Below are 14542 nucleotides of genomic sequence, written 5' to 3'. Positions count from 1 at the left end.
ACTCAACCTTGCCAAGACAGAACTGCTTGTGATTCCAGCAAACCCATCGTTCCATCACAATTTCACCAAGTTAGGTACATCAACCATAACTCCTTCAAAAACAGCTAGAAGCCTTGAAGTTATGATTGATGATCAGCTGACTTTCTCAGACTACATTGCTAAAACTGTCCGATCCTGCAGATTTGCTTTATTGAACATCAAGAAGATCAAGCCCTTTCTTTCGGAACATGTTGCACAACTCCTTGTTCAAGCTCTTGTTCTGTCCAGGCTGGACTATTGCAATGCCCTCTTGGCAGGTCTTCCAGCAAATTCTATCAAACCTTCACAATTAATTCAGAACGTTGCAGCAAGATTAATTTTTAATGAGCCAAAAAGAATACACTTCATACCTTTGTTTATCAATTTGCACTGGCTTCCAATAGCTGCTCGCATTAAATTCAAGGCATTGATGTTTGCCTACAAAACTACCACTGGCTCTGCACCCATTTACCTAAATTTGTTACTTCAGACTTATGTGCCCTCTAGAAGCTTGCGTTCTGCAAGTGAACGTCGCTTGATTGTGCCATCCCAAAGAAGCACAAAGTCACTTTTATGAACTTTTAAATTAAATGTTCCCTTATGGTGGAATGAACTCCCCAACTCTATCCGAGCAGCTGAGTTAGCCATCTTCAAGAATCAGCTTAAAACCCATCTCTTCCATCTTTATTTGACCCTCTAACTTTAACACTCACTATTCTAATTCTATTCTTTAAAAAATCTAACTACCTTTCTAATCTTTTTGTATTCTATTTTCTTTTCATTTATTATGCAATTGTATATGTATGTGTGTGTGTGTGTGTGTAAAGACCTCTAACTAGCTTGCTCTATTCTTTTATTTTTTATTCTGTTTTCTTTTATTTATTATATTATTTAAAATCCCATGCTACGTGTACTGTGTTAACCTAAATGAGACTTGTTATAGCACTTATATATCATTGCTCTTTTTGTTGTTTTTGATTGCTTCCACTGTCTTCATCTGTAAGTCGCTTTGGATAAAATCGTCTGCTAAATTAATAAATGTAAATAAATATTTCCATTTTGGCCTAATATTTTCCCTTACATTAGAGACTGATTGTTTATATGTAAATTAATTTTGGGCTACACTTTATTTTAAGGTGTCCTTGTTACAGTAAAACTTTGCATTTAAGTACTGAGTAATTTTAATCAACTACATATACTTATTAAAAGGTTAGGGTTAGGATTAGGGTTTGGCTTATAGTTACTTTCATGTTATTATGCATAATTAATTATTATAATAGTAAGTAAATGTAACACATAACAAGGACACCTTAAAACAAAGTGTTACCGAATTGTGTTTATAACAACACCTAATTCATAAAATTAGAGATTCAATATATAGTCATGGCATTAAGTGTTATGACATTGAAAAATGTTTAGTTTGATGTGAAAACCAAAATACATGATTTGACATGACATCATGATTTGTTTGTATTGACACTAGTTAACTTTATAAGCATATTCAAGGTAAGAAACAATTAAAGGCTTCTTAGAAATAAGGTCAAGGAAAATGGAAGTCTCATTAAAAAGTTCTTCAAAGGGAAAAGTGATTGCACATGCTGTCCTATAGAACAAACTTACAGTCCAACAACCTTCCAACATAAACTGGTTAAACCTGATACATCATCAACTTCTGAGAAACAGTATTAAATATGAATATTGATACAAATATTTAATATAAAATGACATTAAATACGATAAAAACAATATTACAGTAATGTAGAGCTATGCAAGTACATCTCAAGCGGTTCACAAATTACATTTCATCTACTTAATTTCAAGGTAATCTACCTAAAGAATAACGTATGCAAGACATAGGAGATCAACATCAATCACAGCTTAATTGGCTAGTGATTACTGCTGACAGCTGGTGGTGTACTGGAAAGATGCCATTTGTACACGCTTCTGTAAGCGTTCCACATCCAAGTCTCTGAAATAATTATTTTCCTCATTGTGAATGATGACATTCTGCAGCTCACCAATCTCTTTCTCCATCTTATTTCTTAACTCTCTTTTCATTTTCTGCAGAGCCTGTTAGAAATGCACACTTTTAAAACTCTTTATTTTGGAGGGGAAAAAATGACAGATTTAAGTAAACATCCAGAAACCAAATATATCAATTATACATATGCTATATTATATTTAGGATCATACAGACAGACACACACTATTATATATAATAGTGCTGGGCAATGATAATTGATTTTTTTATTTATTTTTTGGTCTGGGCACATGCTCCGAACATGGCACATTTTTCCGCATCTTGTGTTTGAATGCTTTAAAATCTTTTGAATGTTTAAATGGGCAAGGCTTAAAAACACGGGCAAATGATAAGATTTCATGATGATGCGCAGCCCGTTAACTGTACTGTGGGGTCCCCCCTCAGCAATATACAAATTGACAATTGTATGGCAGTATATAACAAAAAGCAGTTATGTATGTACAGGTATATTATGTGCAAAATTTAAGTGAACACTTAGTATGCGTGCTACATAAATAAGTGTGTGTATATAAATATAAATAGTGTAGTGTGTTCCACAGTTATTATCAAGGGAAGAAACTGTTCCTGTGTCTGGTCGTTCTGGTGCTCAGTGCTCTGTAGCGTCGATCAGATGGCAACAGTTCAAAGAGGGAGTGTGCTGGATGTGAGGGGTCCAGAGTGATTTTGCCAGCCATTTTGCTCATTCTGGATAAGTACAGTTCTTGAATAGAATCGATGGTTGAACCGATGATTCACTCAGAATTCCAGACTACCCTCTGTAGTCTTCTGAGGTCAGATTTAGAAGCTGAGCTGAACCAGACAGTAACTGAAGTGCAGAGGATGGATTCAATTATGGTGGAGTAGAACTGTTTCAGCAGCTCCTGTGGCAGGTTAAACATCCATAGCTGGCGAATGAAGTACAACCTCTGCTGGGCCTTTTTCACGATGGAGTCAATGTGAATGTCCCACTTCAGGTCCTGAGAGATAGTGGTGCCCAGGAACCTGAATGACTCCACTGCAGTCACGGTGCTGTTCATTATGGTGAGTGGGGGAGAGCATGGGGGTTTCTCCTTAAGTCCATAGTCATCTCCACTGTTTTGAGCGTGTTAAGCTCCAGGTTGTTGAGTGTGTATCAGACAGCCAGCTCTTTAACCTGTACCAGAACGCCCGCGTCCTCAACACCTCTAAACTCGCACGTGTCAGTGTTTACGGTTACGGATTCTTTAGTGAAAGAACTGTTTGTGTCCGTTATGGAATGACTCAGGCTACGAAACTGCGTCTTGGTAGTAAAAAAAAAAATTGCATGGTTTTATTTCACAAACAGAATGAGACGATCCACAAAGAAAAAAGTGGAAGAAAAGCGAAAGATAGTATATTTGAATTCTGACACTCTCTCGTGACAGCTCGTGATGCACTCTTTGACGCACCCGTCAACTGATGGAGGCGGAACTTATAGCGAGCGCCTTTTTCTTTGCTTTATATTTCATCAGTTTTTATATATGTGAGAGTGTGTTTTATGTTGAATGTGAATATATATGCATGATTACCATCTGTTCGAGTGCAAATCAGCTCGCTATTACTGTATAATCACGGCTATCAAAGTGAACGTGTCTAAATGAATAGAGAAGTTGATTATTTACTTTATGGCGCATTTGTGTTATTACCATCTGTATAAGTGGCCATCAGCAAATCAGCACTTATTTGCATTGTAAATGCTGCATTTCTAGCAATCTCAGGATTTTCTGTAATTGGCATACAAAGTAAAACAAAAGTTTTATTTTTATTATTCTTACTCAAATTATTCTTATTGTATTTTTCTAGTGCTCAAATAAATCACTTATAGTCTCATTTCTCATATCTTATTCAGATTTGAAATGGAAACTCATGAGACATGTGACTTTCAACCCATTACTTTTCTAGATTGCTCCAGGACTGATTTCATGTATTTTTATATCAAATAAAAAATATTTAATTGTATTAAAAAAAAAATGTTTAGGGCACTTCAGTGTAAAGTGAAATAACCTTAATATTTTTGAACATTATCAAATCTGTTTGATAAAAAGCCCAAAAGGATCTTCTTTCCAAAGATACCAAAATTATGTTTGTAACACACTGAAGTAAGAAACGTTACAATTTTAAGTTATAGGTAACAGGTTAACCTCCTGTCTGTAAGGTGACTCGTTACCATCCTGAATGAGGCTGATGAGTGTGGTGTTGTCTGCAAACTTCGGGAGCTTGACAAAGGGGTACTAAGACGTGCAATCGTTAGTGTACAGGGAGAAGAGCAGTGGGGAGAGAATGCAGCTCTGGGGAGCTACGGTTCTGACTGTATGGGTGCTGGATGTGTTGAGCTCCCAGCCTCACTAGCTGCTGCCTGTCTGTCAGAGAGCTCGATCCACTGATAGATGGAGGTGGGCACAGAGAGCTGAGATAGTTTGGCCAGGAGGAGGTTTTGTATGATAGTGTTAAAGGCCGAGCTGAAGTCCACAAACAGGATTCTCACATAAGTCCCCAGTCTGTCTAGGTGTTGCAGAACATAACGCAGTCCAATGTTTACTGCATCGTCCACAGACCTGTTTGCTCTGTTGGCAAACTGAAGAGGATCCAGCAAGGGTCCAGTGATGTCTTTCAGGTGGGCCAGCACCAGTTTTTCCATGACTTCATGACCACAGACTTTAAAGCCACAGGCCTGTAGTCATTTAGTCCTGTATTTTTGGATTTCTTTGGGATGTGGATGATGGTGGAGTGTTTGAAGCATGAAGGGACTTCACACAGCTCCAGTGATCTTTTGAAGATTTGTGTGAAGATGGGGGCCAGCTGGTCAGCACAGGATTTCAGACAGGCTGGTGTAACAATCTGGGCCTGGTGCTTTTTTCCTTTTCTGCTTCTGGAAGACCTGGCGCACCGCATCCTCGCTTATCTGTATTGCAGGTGTGGGGGAGAGGGGGGATGCAGGAGGTATGAATAGTGAGAGCGATTGTTTGGAGAGGTGTTTAGGACAGGGCTCTGAACCAGTTCAAGGAAAGAAAACGAAAACCGGAAACTAACAAAATTTTGTCGGGAACAAAACCGTAAACTAAATCAAATTTTATAGTTCCGAACAGAGTCGAAAACTTTAAATGTCCATTAACCGGTTAAAACCGTTATTTTATCGTTCCATTTAATATATAAAATTTGCTGTCAACCAATCAAAAATTCCTGTAGTATGGCATATGCAAATGTGCCGCTGAAGCCAATGAGTGAAATGTCCGCTCACCAGTGAACTCATAATTCGCAATGCACTGCCCTTAGAGTTTATCTGAGGATAGTGTGAGATTAATTCAACAGATCACTTGCACCTGCAGCACTTCTGTAAATGGAGAAAACAGAAAAACTAACCCCTATAGGCTTACATAAAGAGGAATATAGGCATATAAACTAAATATATTTCACTTAAATCATACTGACAGATCAACTAAATGAAAGAAAAAATGTGCAAAATTATGGTTCATTGAGACACATTCCAAAATTTTCGGAAAGGAAAACGAAACAGCAGAGAGTAATTTTCTTTATTTTGCAAAAGCTTTACAGTTTAAATTATTTTTGCAAAAGCTTGACAGCTTTGGATAATGTCTTGCTTCTTTATAACCAACCAGCTTTGGTATGACCATCACGCCGACACAACATAATTTTTCTATATTGAAGCCTGTTCATTATAAAAACAAAATAATAATAGAAACAATTAAATAGTTACACTGCTCCGTTCAGTGTGACCACGCCTCACTGTGCTGATAAAGCAGATGTGAAGGATGATGTTTTATGTCGATGAAAGTACATACACTATATAATAAATCATATTTTAGCATCCAGATACATCAGGAACATGGAAACATTTGGATTTGTGCCGAATGAGAGTTAGGCATCAGCTTCACCATAAATTAATTTGTTTTTGGATTGATGTTTTTATAGCTTTTAGAGGATTTGTTTTGTAGAGAAACTAATAACCGTTTTTATTATGTTTGTAAACATTTTGCTTTGGACTACATGCATTTTAGTGTTCATTATTTTAGAAAGTAGTGGGGCTAATAAAATTTTTTAGTAGACTACATCTGGCCAAAATCGAAAAAACAGGATGCTTTGGCTTTGGACTAACTGCAGCGGGTTATTGACTAGCGTTAGATCTCTATTTTTTCCTTTTCTTTTTGAGTAAAGAAAACGCTGTACTTTATTATTATATTACTATTATTGTAGGGATTGAAATTTAAGGTTAAAATTTATGTTCTATAACTTTAAATAAGATCTTAAGATAATATCGTGAGAACAGAGACCCACAATTAGAATTGCAGACAAGAATATTCTGAGCGCAGTAGTGAGAGGTAGAGAGTGAAATCAGATGTGGTTAATTCCTGATGTTCACCTCTTCATGTTTAATAAATCAAGTGTTAAGTGTCCTCCTTCCAACAAAGCCAAGAACCCACGAGCTAGCGCGCGGTAAGAACTGTAAAGCCTGCATAAAGGAATGATGTGCGTTACATTATTATTAGGCACATTATATGCAAAGAATATATATATATATATATTTTTTAAACGTTATTAACCGGTATTTCTTCCACCCGAACTGGTTTCAGAACAGTAATGATGTAAGAGGAACCTGAAACAGAAACGTTAAAATATAGATTCTGCTCGGAGTGAACCGATTTATTATTATTTTTTTTCGTTTTCAAGCCCTGGTTTAGAATTGGTTGCAAGAGTTATGAATGGTGTGAACGGTTGTGTGTAGACGCATTCAGGGCGGGTTGCAGGAGGTTTTTTGTCTTTAGACTAGATTAGATTCAACTTTATTGTCACTGCATATGTAAGGTACAAGGCAACGAAATGCAGTTAGCACCTACCCAGAAGTGCAATAAGCACTAAGTACAGAATATACAAGGTCTACATTATGTACAATATCTACAATAACTATACAGATAAGTATTATGGACATAATTTACAGATTTTAAATACTATTAGCATGATATACAGATAGGTGTACTATGAATATACTATACAGATGGATTATGTAAAAGTGTATGTACACTATAGGCAGGACTATGAACATATGAACATAATTTACAGTATTGCAATGGACAGTAAAGTGCATAGAAAATATTTCAGTGTGCAAAAGGATAATTCAGTGTTCCTGGATGAACAGACAGTAGTGCAAGTAATAACAAGTTACTGTTTTTTTGCTTGTTGTAAATAAATAAATCAGTCAGATGTAGTGTTGAAGAGGGGGAGGAGTCTGTGTGTGTGGTGTTGTGGTGTGTCAGATGGCAAAATTCAGTAAGGAGACAGCTTTAGGGAAAAGCTGTTCCTGATTCTTATGGTCCTTGTCCGGAGGCTCCTGAAGGGCCTCCTGGAGGACAGGAGGTTAAACAGTCTGTGGTCAAGGTGAGAGGAGTCCTTGAGAATGCTGCGAGCTCGTCGTAGACAGCGTTTCCTATGGATGTCTTCAAGAGCAGGAAGTGGTGTCCCTGTGATGCGTAGGGTAGTTTTCACCACCCTCTGCAATGCTTTGCGGTCAGCCACTGTGCAGTTCCCATACCAGACTGTGATGCAACTGGTCAGGATGCTCTTGATCGCACACCAGTAAAAGTTCACCAGGATGGTTGAAGACAGCTGGTTCTTCTTCAGTGTCCTGGGGAAGAAAAGGCACTGATGAGCCTTCTTGCCCAGGATGGAGGTGTTTGTGGCCCAGGACAGGTCCTCCGCGATGGTGGTTCCCAGGAAATTGAAGCTAGAGACATGTTCAACAACCATCCCATTAACGTGGATGGGGTCATGCGTGCTTCCTTTCTTCTTCCTGAAGTCCACAATGAGCTCCTTAGTCTTATTGGTGTTAAGGAGCAGGTTATTGTCAGCACACCATATGGCCAGGTGCTGTACCTCTTCCCTGTAGGCAGTCTCATTGTTGTCTGTGATGAGGCCAATCACTGTGTCTGCAAACTTAATGGAGTTGGATCGTGAGTGTAAAGGGAGTAAAGGAATGGGCTCAGCACACAGCCCTGTGATACGCCAGGTTAGTGGAGCGGGTGTGGCCTGAGCGAACATGCTGAGGCCTGTTGGTCAGAAAGTCCATAATCATGTTGCAGAGGGAGGTGTTAATGTCAAGGTCTCCAAGTTTCGTGGTCAGCTTGGAGGAAATTACGGTGTTAAATGCTGAACTGAAGTCAACAAACAACATCCTAACATACGTGTTGTTATGGTCCAGGTGTGTGAGTGCAGAGTGCAGCACTGTGCATCCAGCATCCTCTGTGCTACTATTTCTGCAGTAGGCAAATTGGTGTGGGTCTAGGGTGGGTGGGATTTAGTCTTTGAGGTGTGCTAGGACCAGTCGCTCGAAGCACTTCATAATGATGGGAGTGAATGCTACGGGTTGATAGTCATTCAGGCACATTGGGGAGGAGTGTTTTGGTACTGGCACAATGGATGTGGCCTTAAAACATGTAGGCACAGTTGCTTGGGTGAGGGACAGGTTGAAAATGTCTGTGAAGACCCCTGCAAACTGCTCTGCACATGCTCTAAAGCACACGTCACGTTTGATAATACCTAGAATATCAAAATCAACTGCAGGCGGCAGAACCTTTTCCTATTTGGTGCCTAAACTCTGGAATAACCTACCTTACATTGTTTGGGAGGCAGACACACTCTTGCAGTTTAAATCTAGATTAAAGACCCATCTCTTTAACCTGGTTTACACATACTAATATGCTTTTAATATCCAAATCCATTAAAGGATTTTTAGGCTGCATTAATTAGGTAAACCGGAACCGGGAACATTTCACATAACACCCTATGTACTTGCTACATCATTAGAAGAATGGCATCTACGCTAATATTTGTCAGTTTCTCTCTTTTTCCGAGGTCACCGTAGCCACCAGATCCAGTCTGTATCCAGATCAGAGGGTCAACGCAGTCACCCGGATCCAGTACGTATCCAGACCAGATGGTGGATCAGCACCTAGAAAGGACCTCTACTGTCCAGAAAGACAGCGTAGACCAGGACAACTAGAGCCCCTAAAGAAACTAAAGATCCCCTATAAAGACCTTGTCTCAGAGGACCACCAGGACAAGACCACAGGAAACAGATGATTCTTCTGCACAATCTGACTTTGCTGCAGCCTGGAATTGAACTATTGGTTTTGTCTGGTCAGAGGAGAACTGAACCCCCCAACTGAGCCTGGTTTCTCCCAAGGTTTTTTTCTCCATTCTGTCACCGATGGAGTTTCGGTTCCTTGCCACTGTCGCCTCTGGCTTGCTTAGTTGGGGTCACTTCATCTACAGCGATATCGTTTACTTGATTGGAAATAAATGCACAGACACTATTTAACTGAACAGAGACAACATCACTGAATTCAATGATTCAATGATAACTATCATTTTGCATTATTGACACTGTTTTCCTGATGAATGTTGTTCAGTTGCTTTGACGCAATGTATTTTATTTAAAGCGCTATATAAATAAAGGTGACTTGACGTGAAGGAATGCCATTCGGGCCGTGCGTTGATCCGGCTCAATGCAGTGTGGACATCTGTTTAGGTGAGTTTGAGAGGTTGGTGGTCTGTTGAGTAGGTAATTTTGGTGGCCGTCTCCTTGCTGTCGCTGTTGAAGTGACCATTAAAGTCACTTAGCTCGTTAAGGAAGGAGATGTCCGTGACCGTTGGAGTGGAGTTGCTTGACTTGTAGTCACTGACGATCTGGATGGCCTGCCACATGTGTCGGTGGTCAGAGTTGGAAAAGTGTTCCTCTACCTTGTGTTGAGTTGTGAATGGTGTGAACGGTTGTGTGGAGAGGCATTCAGGGCAGGTTGCAGGAGTTGTGAATGGTGTGAACGTTTGTGTGGAGAGGCGTTCAGGATGGTTGCAGGAGTTGTTAATGGTTGTGTGGAGGGGCGTTCAGTGCAGGTGATGGGTGTTCTTTTTTCAAACCTGCAGTAAATCTCGTTAAGATCATCTGACAGTCGTTGATTCTCCACAGTTCTGGGGGATGGTGTCTTGTAGTTGGTGATCTCTTTCAGACTTTTCCACACTGATGCGGAGTAGTCGGAAGTGAATTTAGTCCTTATTTTTCAAGAATAATTCCTCTTTGTCACTCTGATTTCCTTTTCCAGTGTGTATTTAGCCTGTTTATACAAGACATTGCCCCCCTTCCTGTTAGCATCTTCTTTGGCCTGACAAAGCAGTCTGAGTTTTGCAGTGAACCACGGTTTGTCATTGTTGTAAGTTAGATGAGTCCTGGTAGGAATACACAAATCCTCACAGAAACTGATATACGATTTTACAGTCTCTGTGAGTCTGTCCAGATCAGTGGCAGCAGCTTCAAAAACACTCCAATCAGTGAGGTCAAAACAAGATTGTAAATCCTGCTCTGCTTCATTAGTCCATCTTTTTACAGTCCTTAAATACAGGTTAAGCTGATTTTAGCTTCTGCCTGTAGGTTGGTATAAGACGAACCAAACAGTGATCAGAACATCCCAAAGTTACTCGTGGAACAGAGTGATATACGTCCTATATTGTGGTGTAACAGTGATCCATATATTACTGTCTCTGGTGGGACATCAGATCAGTGCAGCTGCTCCATCGACAAGAATGTCCAGCAAATCAGAATAGTTGAAAACCGGTAATATATCGGGAGATGTAGCAATTCGTCCCTGGTGAAACTGATTGCAGGAATATAACTAAAGACAGGACAAACTAACAAAAGCACAAAAACAACTTCAGAGCACGTCACGGAGGCAGCCATCTTACATGCGTTAACTTGCCCAGCCCTAATATATATAATTATTACACAAAGGGGTATTCATGGTACATGAAGTCCACACAAACTCACCTTTTCCTGTGCTTTCTTACAAATGTGTATGTCCTGTCTTTCATGGGCTAAGGTTTCAGCCAATAAAGAAAACTGCAATAGAACAAAAAGTATTTGTTGCATTGTATAAACTACAATAAAGTACCAACATAATTTTAATCAAAGCAAATGATAATATACACCAGTAATCATTGGGGTCCAAGGATCAATGACCCATGTGGATAATTAGTGATCCAATTGAATGTTGAATCCAGTTGTATCTCATGATGTGGTTTTTACGACAAATTTTATCTCGAATCTTCACTGATAGGGTTTGATGAAACAGCAACACACAAGTGTCAAAAAGATAAATTAACTCATAAAAGTCATCACTCCTTTTAGGTTAAGAGAAGCCAAAATGTGATTTAAACTTTAACCTTTTGGAGTCGATTAACGCTTATACGCATTATGAGGCACTTTCTCCTGATAACCCCGTGTAGCAGAAATGAGTCGAATCAGACAAATCAAAGAGTCTATCAGAGCTGTGTGCATTGAAACGAGAGCCGAATTCCTCAGGAAGTCATAAATCAGTTCTAGTGCCACAAGAACCAAGCAAGATAACCAACCAACCAACTTGTTCACACAACAGCTTTCAACATTAACACCAATATAACAATTATTGACAATTTTAATTCGAAGAAGAGATTGTCAAATTTATTGTTCGTGATTGGAATGCAACGCTGGACATCACATGTAAACCCAGGAGATCAAGTTAAATACTTGCATTGACCTCCCCCCCCCCCCCCCAGCCAGTGAAACCAGACTGAAATTCCTAAGGGGGAAGGGCTTTAAACCTTTGTCTTCACAGAAATGTCCCTTTGCCAGAGAATGGCAAAGAAACTGCTTTTTATACATTATATATGGACCAGAATGAACTCAAAAAAGACTTATGAATGAATCATTCCATTGCTTAACTCCATATTCATTTACGTGTAACCCACACATTTGACTGTCATGTATAATCACTTATTGTGTATGTCTTTTGATAACTATAGGATACCTAGTCATGTCTAGTATTCAAATAATCGCATTTTCTTGCTTGATATTGTCCTGACAATCATTTATTTGTAAAATATATCATAATCATGTTATAGGAATCATGTCCAAAATTAGACCCTGTGAGGCAAGAACCACATGCTTGGTAAGATAAACAATGATTTATGATACCCCAGACCCCAGGACCATATCTGATTGGTCAAGGCAACATTTGAGGGGTGGCCAACAAGGAAGTTTAAAAACTTTGGACACGATTAAATCTTGCTTTTAGTTCTAGTCTAGCTGCTGCTATTAGCCATGTCGGCTTTTAGTCTAGCATTGCTTGTGCTATCAGTCATGCCTGCTCTTAGCTTTTAGCTTTGCTACCTAGCTTTAGCTTGTAGCATCTAGCCATGCGGTTAGTCATCATGGTTCTTTGAGCGCGGTTCCAGCGTGCCTGCCTGCTGCTACTTATGCCACAATGAGAAGGAACACAACCTAGTCTCGTCAAACTTTATTTCTTTTCTTTTCCGTTTGAGAGTTTCGTGTTCTGAGTTAAGTTTTGTAACGTCGACCTCGTCTGCGCGTTTGAACTCCAACCAGCCACACAGCTTCAGCCAACGCCCAAGCACGGGCTTCCCAAGACGTCACTTCAGCCAACTGAACTTCCAGCCAATCAGCGACACCGGGAAACCCCTTTCAACTGGAGTCCCTTTCACAGCAAACGAAGGCAACGTATTCCCAGATATTTGTTGTGCTGGTGTATTTAATATAATTTTAACCCCATTGAGGAACTCAATGCGAGCGCTAATTACGTGATTGATGGTTGTTCATGTCTATGCAATTTAACGTATTGCTGTAAACTTGGGATTCCATATTTCCATTCTCTTAAACTCATCTTTCCCTAACTTTCGATCTTCCTGCAACTTGTGTGAATGTGTGTGTGTGCGTGTGTTTATGTGTTAGATTAGTTTATATGTCTTAGATTTATCTAATAAAGCCTTATTCATATTGAAAAGAGAAGTATCTTGTGTTTTGTGCTTACAAGTTAATGTCTTAAACTGCCGATCTTGTTACTGTGCTAATTGATAGTGTTTTCACTATAGTTTGGATATTAGTATCCAGCGCAGATTTTATGTTAAACGGCTCGTTCACTGAACCGCAGGCGCGTCTCCGTGAACAGCCGTGAAACAGTGATTCTGTTCAAATTCCCTTTAAAATCTTAAATGATTCCCTTTGAGCTAAATTGACCTGTTTCCCTTACACCCGAAAATAACTTAAATTACACTTTCAGTTTTGATCGTACAGATAAAAACAATACATCAATCAAATCTGTAAAGGGTCTACTTTTTTTGTATACAGACATAATAACAAAACTTTGTGCATTCATAAAAAAAAGATAAACAAGGTGTGCTGTCTGCAGCCTTTGTCTGTAGTGACCATTTAGACACAGGTCATTAAAAGGAACTGTAACTCAGTGAATAATCAACGAAGAGACATGAGGGAAATATCTATGGAAAGCTTGACATGTTTCCTTTTAAACTAAACAACTGCTACCAAAAACAAATATTCTGTGATAAAGTAATCCATATGAAAACAACGCTATGTCCAGTCTTTCATGTCTCCCTTCATTATATCTAATGCGATCACGTCCACGCGCTGAACGCTCTATTTAAGATTATGATTCACTTGAGCACGCGGCTTGAATACGCCCATACAACAGAAAACAATGCAGCAAGACTCCAAGTTTCGACTTCAAGTTTTTTATTTTACTGTTTCCTTTGCGAAGATTTTTTGCAGATGCAGAGAAAACAGAAGCTGCATCTCAAATGCCATTTAGATGTTTTTACACACCGTTTAATGCAGCTCTGTGGGACATGGAATACTTTAACCTGCAGTTACAAATGAATAAATAATGTCTTGATATTAACCTCTTGTTTATTGAAATGTTGTATAAAATCAATATCACATTTGTATGCTGACTTGAGAAAAACGCCACTCTTCGTGTGATAGCATCTATATGAAATTACATATAAATTATATAGATCTATACATTTTCTGCCCCATATCTTGACAAATATGATAATTCTACATTTCCAGAAAAATAATGCACTATAAATGCTTATGCGAACTAGTCTAGACCCTCACGTGAAGTATGCGTGCACTCTGTGTTTTGTTTTTACTGGGAGGGCGAGGGGCAAGGGCAGCTACTCTGGTGGCGCCAATCTACAATCTTTTTTGTTGGCTGCAGCCACTGCTGCAATTTTCACTGTTTTTTGATCCTGACACAAAATAATTGTTACCAATGGTTACCTAGAAAAAAAAACAAACACATGCAGCCATCATTGCTTTTTATCAAAATGGCCTCAAATGCAAGGAAATTGCTACAAAGAATATTGCACCTGAAAGAACCATTTAACAGATCATTAAGAACTTCAAGGAGAGAGGTTCGACTACAGTGAAAAAGTCTTCAGGACGTCTCAGAATGTCAGGCAAACTCAAGGACCGTCCCCTCCTGAGGAGTCATCTACAGAATCGTGTCACCACCAGTGCAGAGCTTACTCAGGAATGGCAGCAGGTTGGTGTGAGAGCATCTACAAGCACATTGAGGCCAAGAAATTTGGAAAATGGCCAGGTGTCAAGAAGGGCAGCAAAGAAGCCAC

The 14542-nt window shown here is 39.3% G+C and overlaps 1 protein-coding gene across 4 annotated transcripts in view; it reads right to left on the bottom strand.

Moving 5' to 3' along the window:
• Positions 1–988: 988 nt before the first annotated feature.
• LOC113096483 (centrosomal protein of 95 kDa) overlaps positions 989–14542 on the bottom strand; it is a 172494-nt gene continuing 158940 nt past the window's right edge. The window contains exons 14-15 of one of the 4 annotated variants that reach the window (XM_026261885.1): positions 10887–10958; positions 989–2088 (exon numbers count right to left, since the gene is read on the bottom strand). In XM_026261885.1, coding sequence (XP_026117670.1) covers positions 1912–2088; positions 10887–10958 — 249 coding nt within the window. In that variant the 3' untranslated portion in view covers positions 989–1911. Of the gene's footprint in view, positions 2116–10886; positions 10959–14542 lie in introns of all 4 variants that reach the window. The other 3 variants (XM_026261883.1, XM_026261886.1, XM_026261884.1) reach the window with 3 other exon arrangements.

The sequence above is a fragment of the Carassius auratus genome, unplaced genomic scaffold, assembly GCF_003368295.1.
Source record: "Carassius auratus strain Wakin unplaced genomic scaffold, ASM336829v1 scaf_tig00215944, whole genome shotgun sequence".
Classification (NCBI taxonomy): Eukaryota; Metazoa; Chordata; class Actinopteri; order Cypriniformes; family Cyprinidae; genus Carassius; species Carassius auratus.
This window is presented reverse-complemented; position numbering and strand designations above follow the sequence as displayed.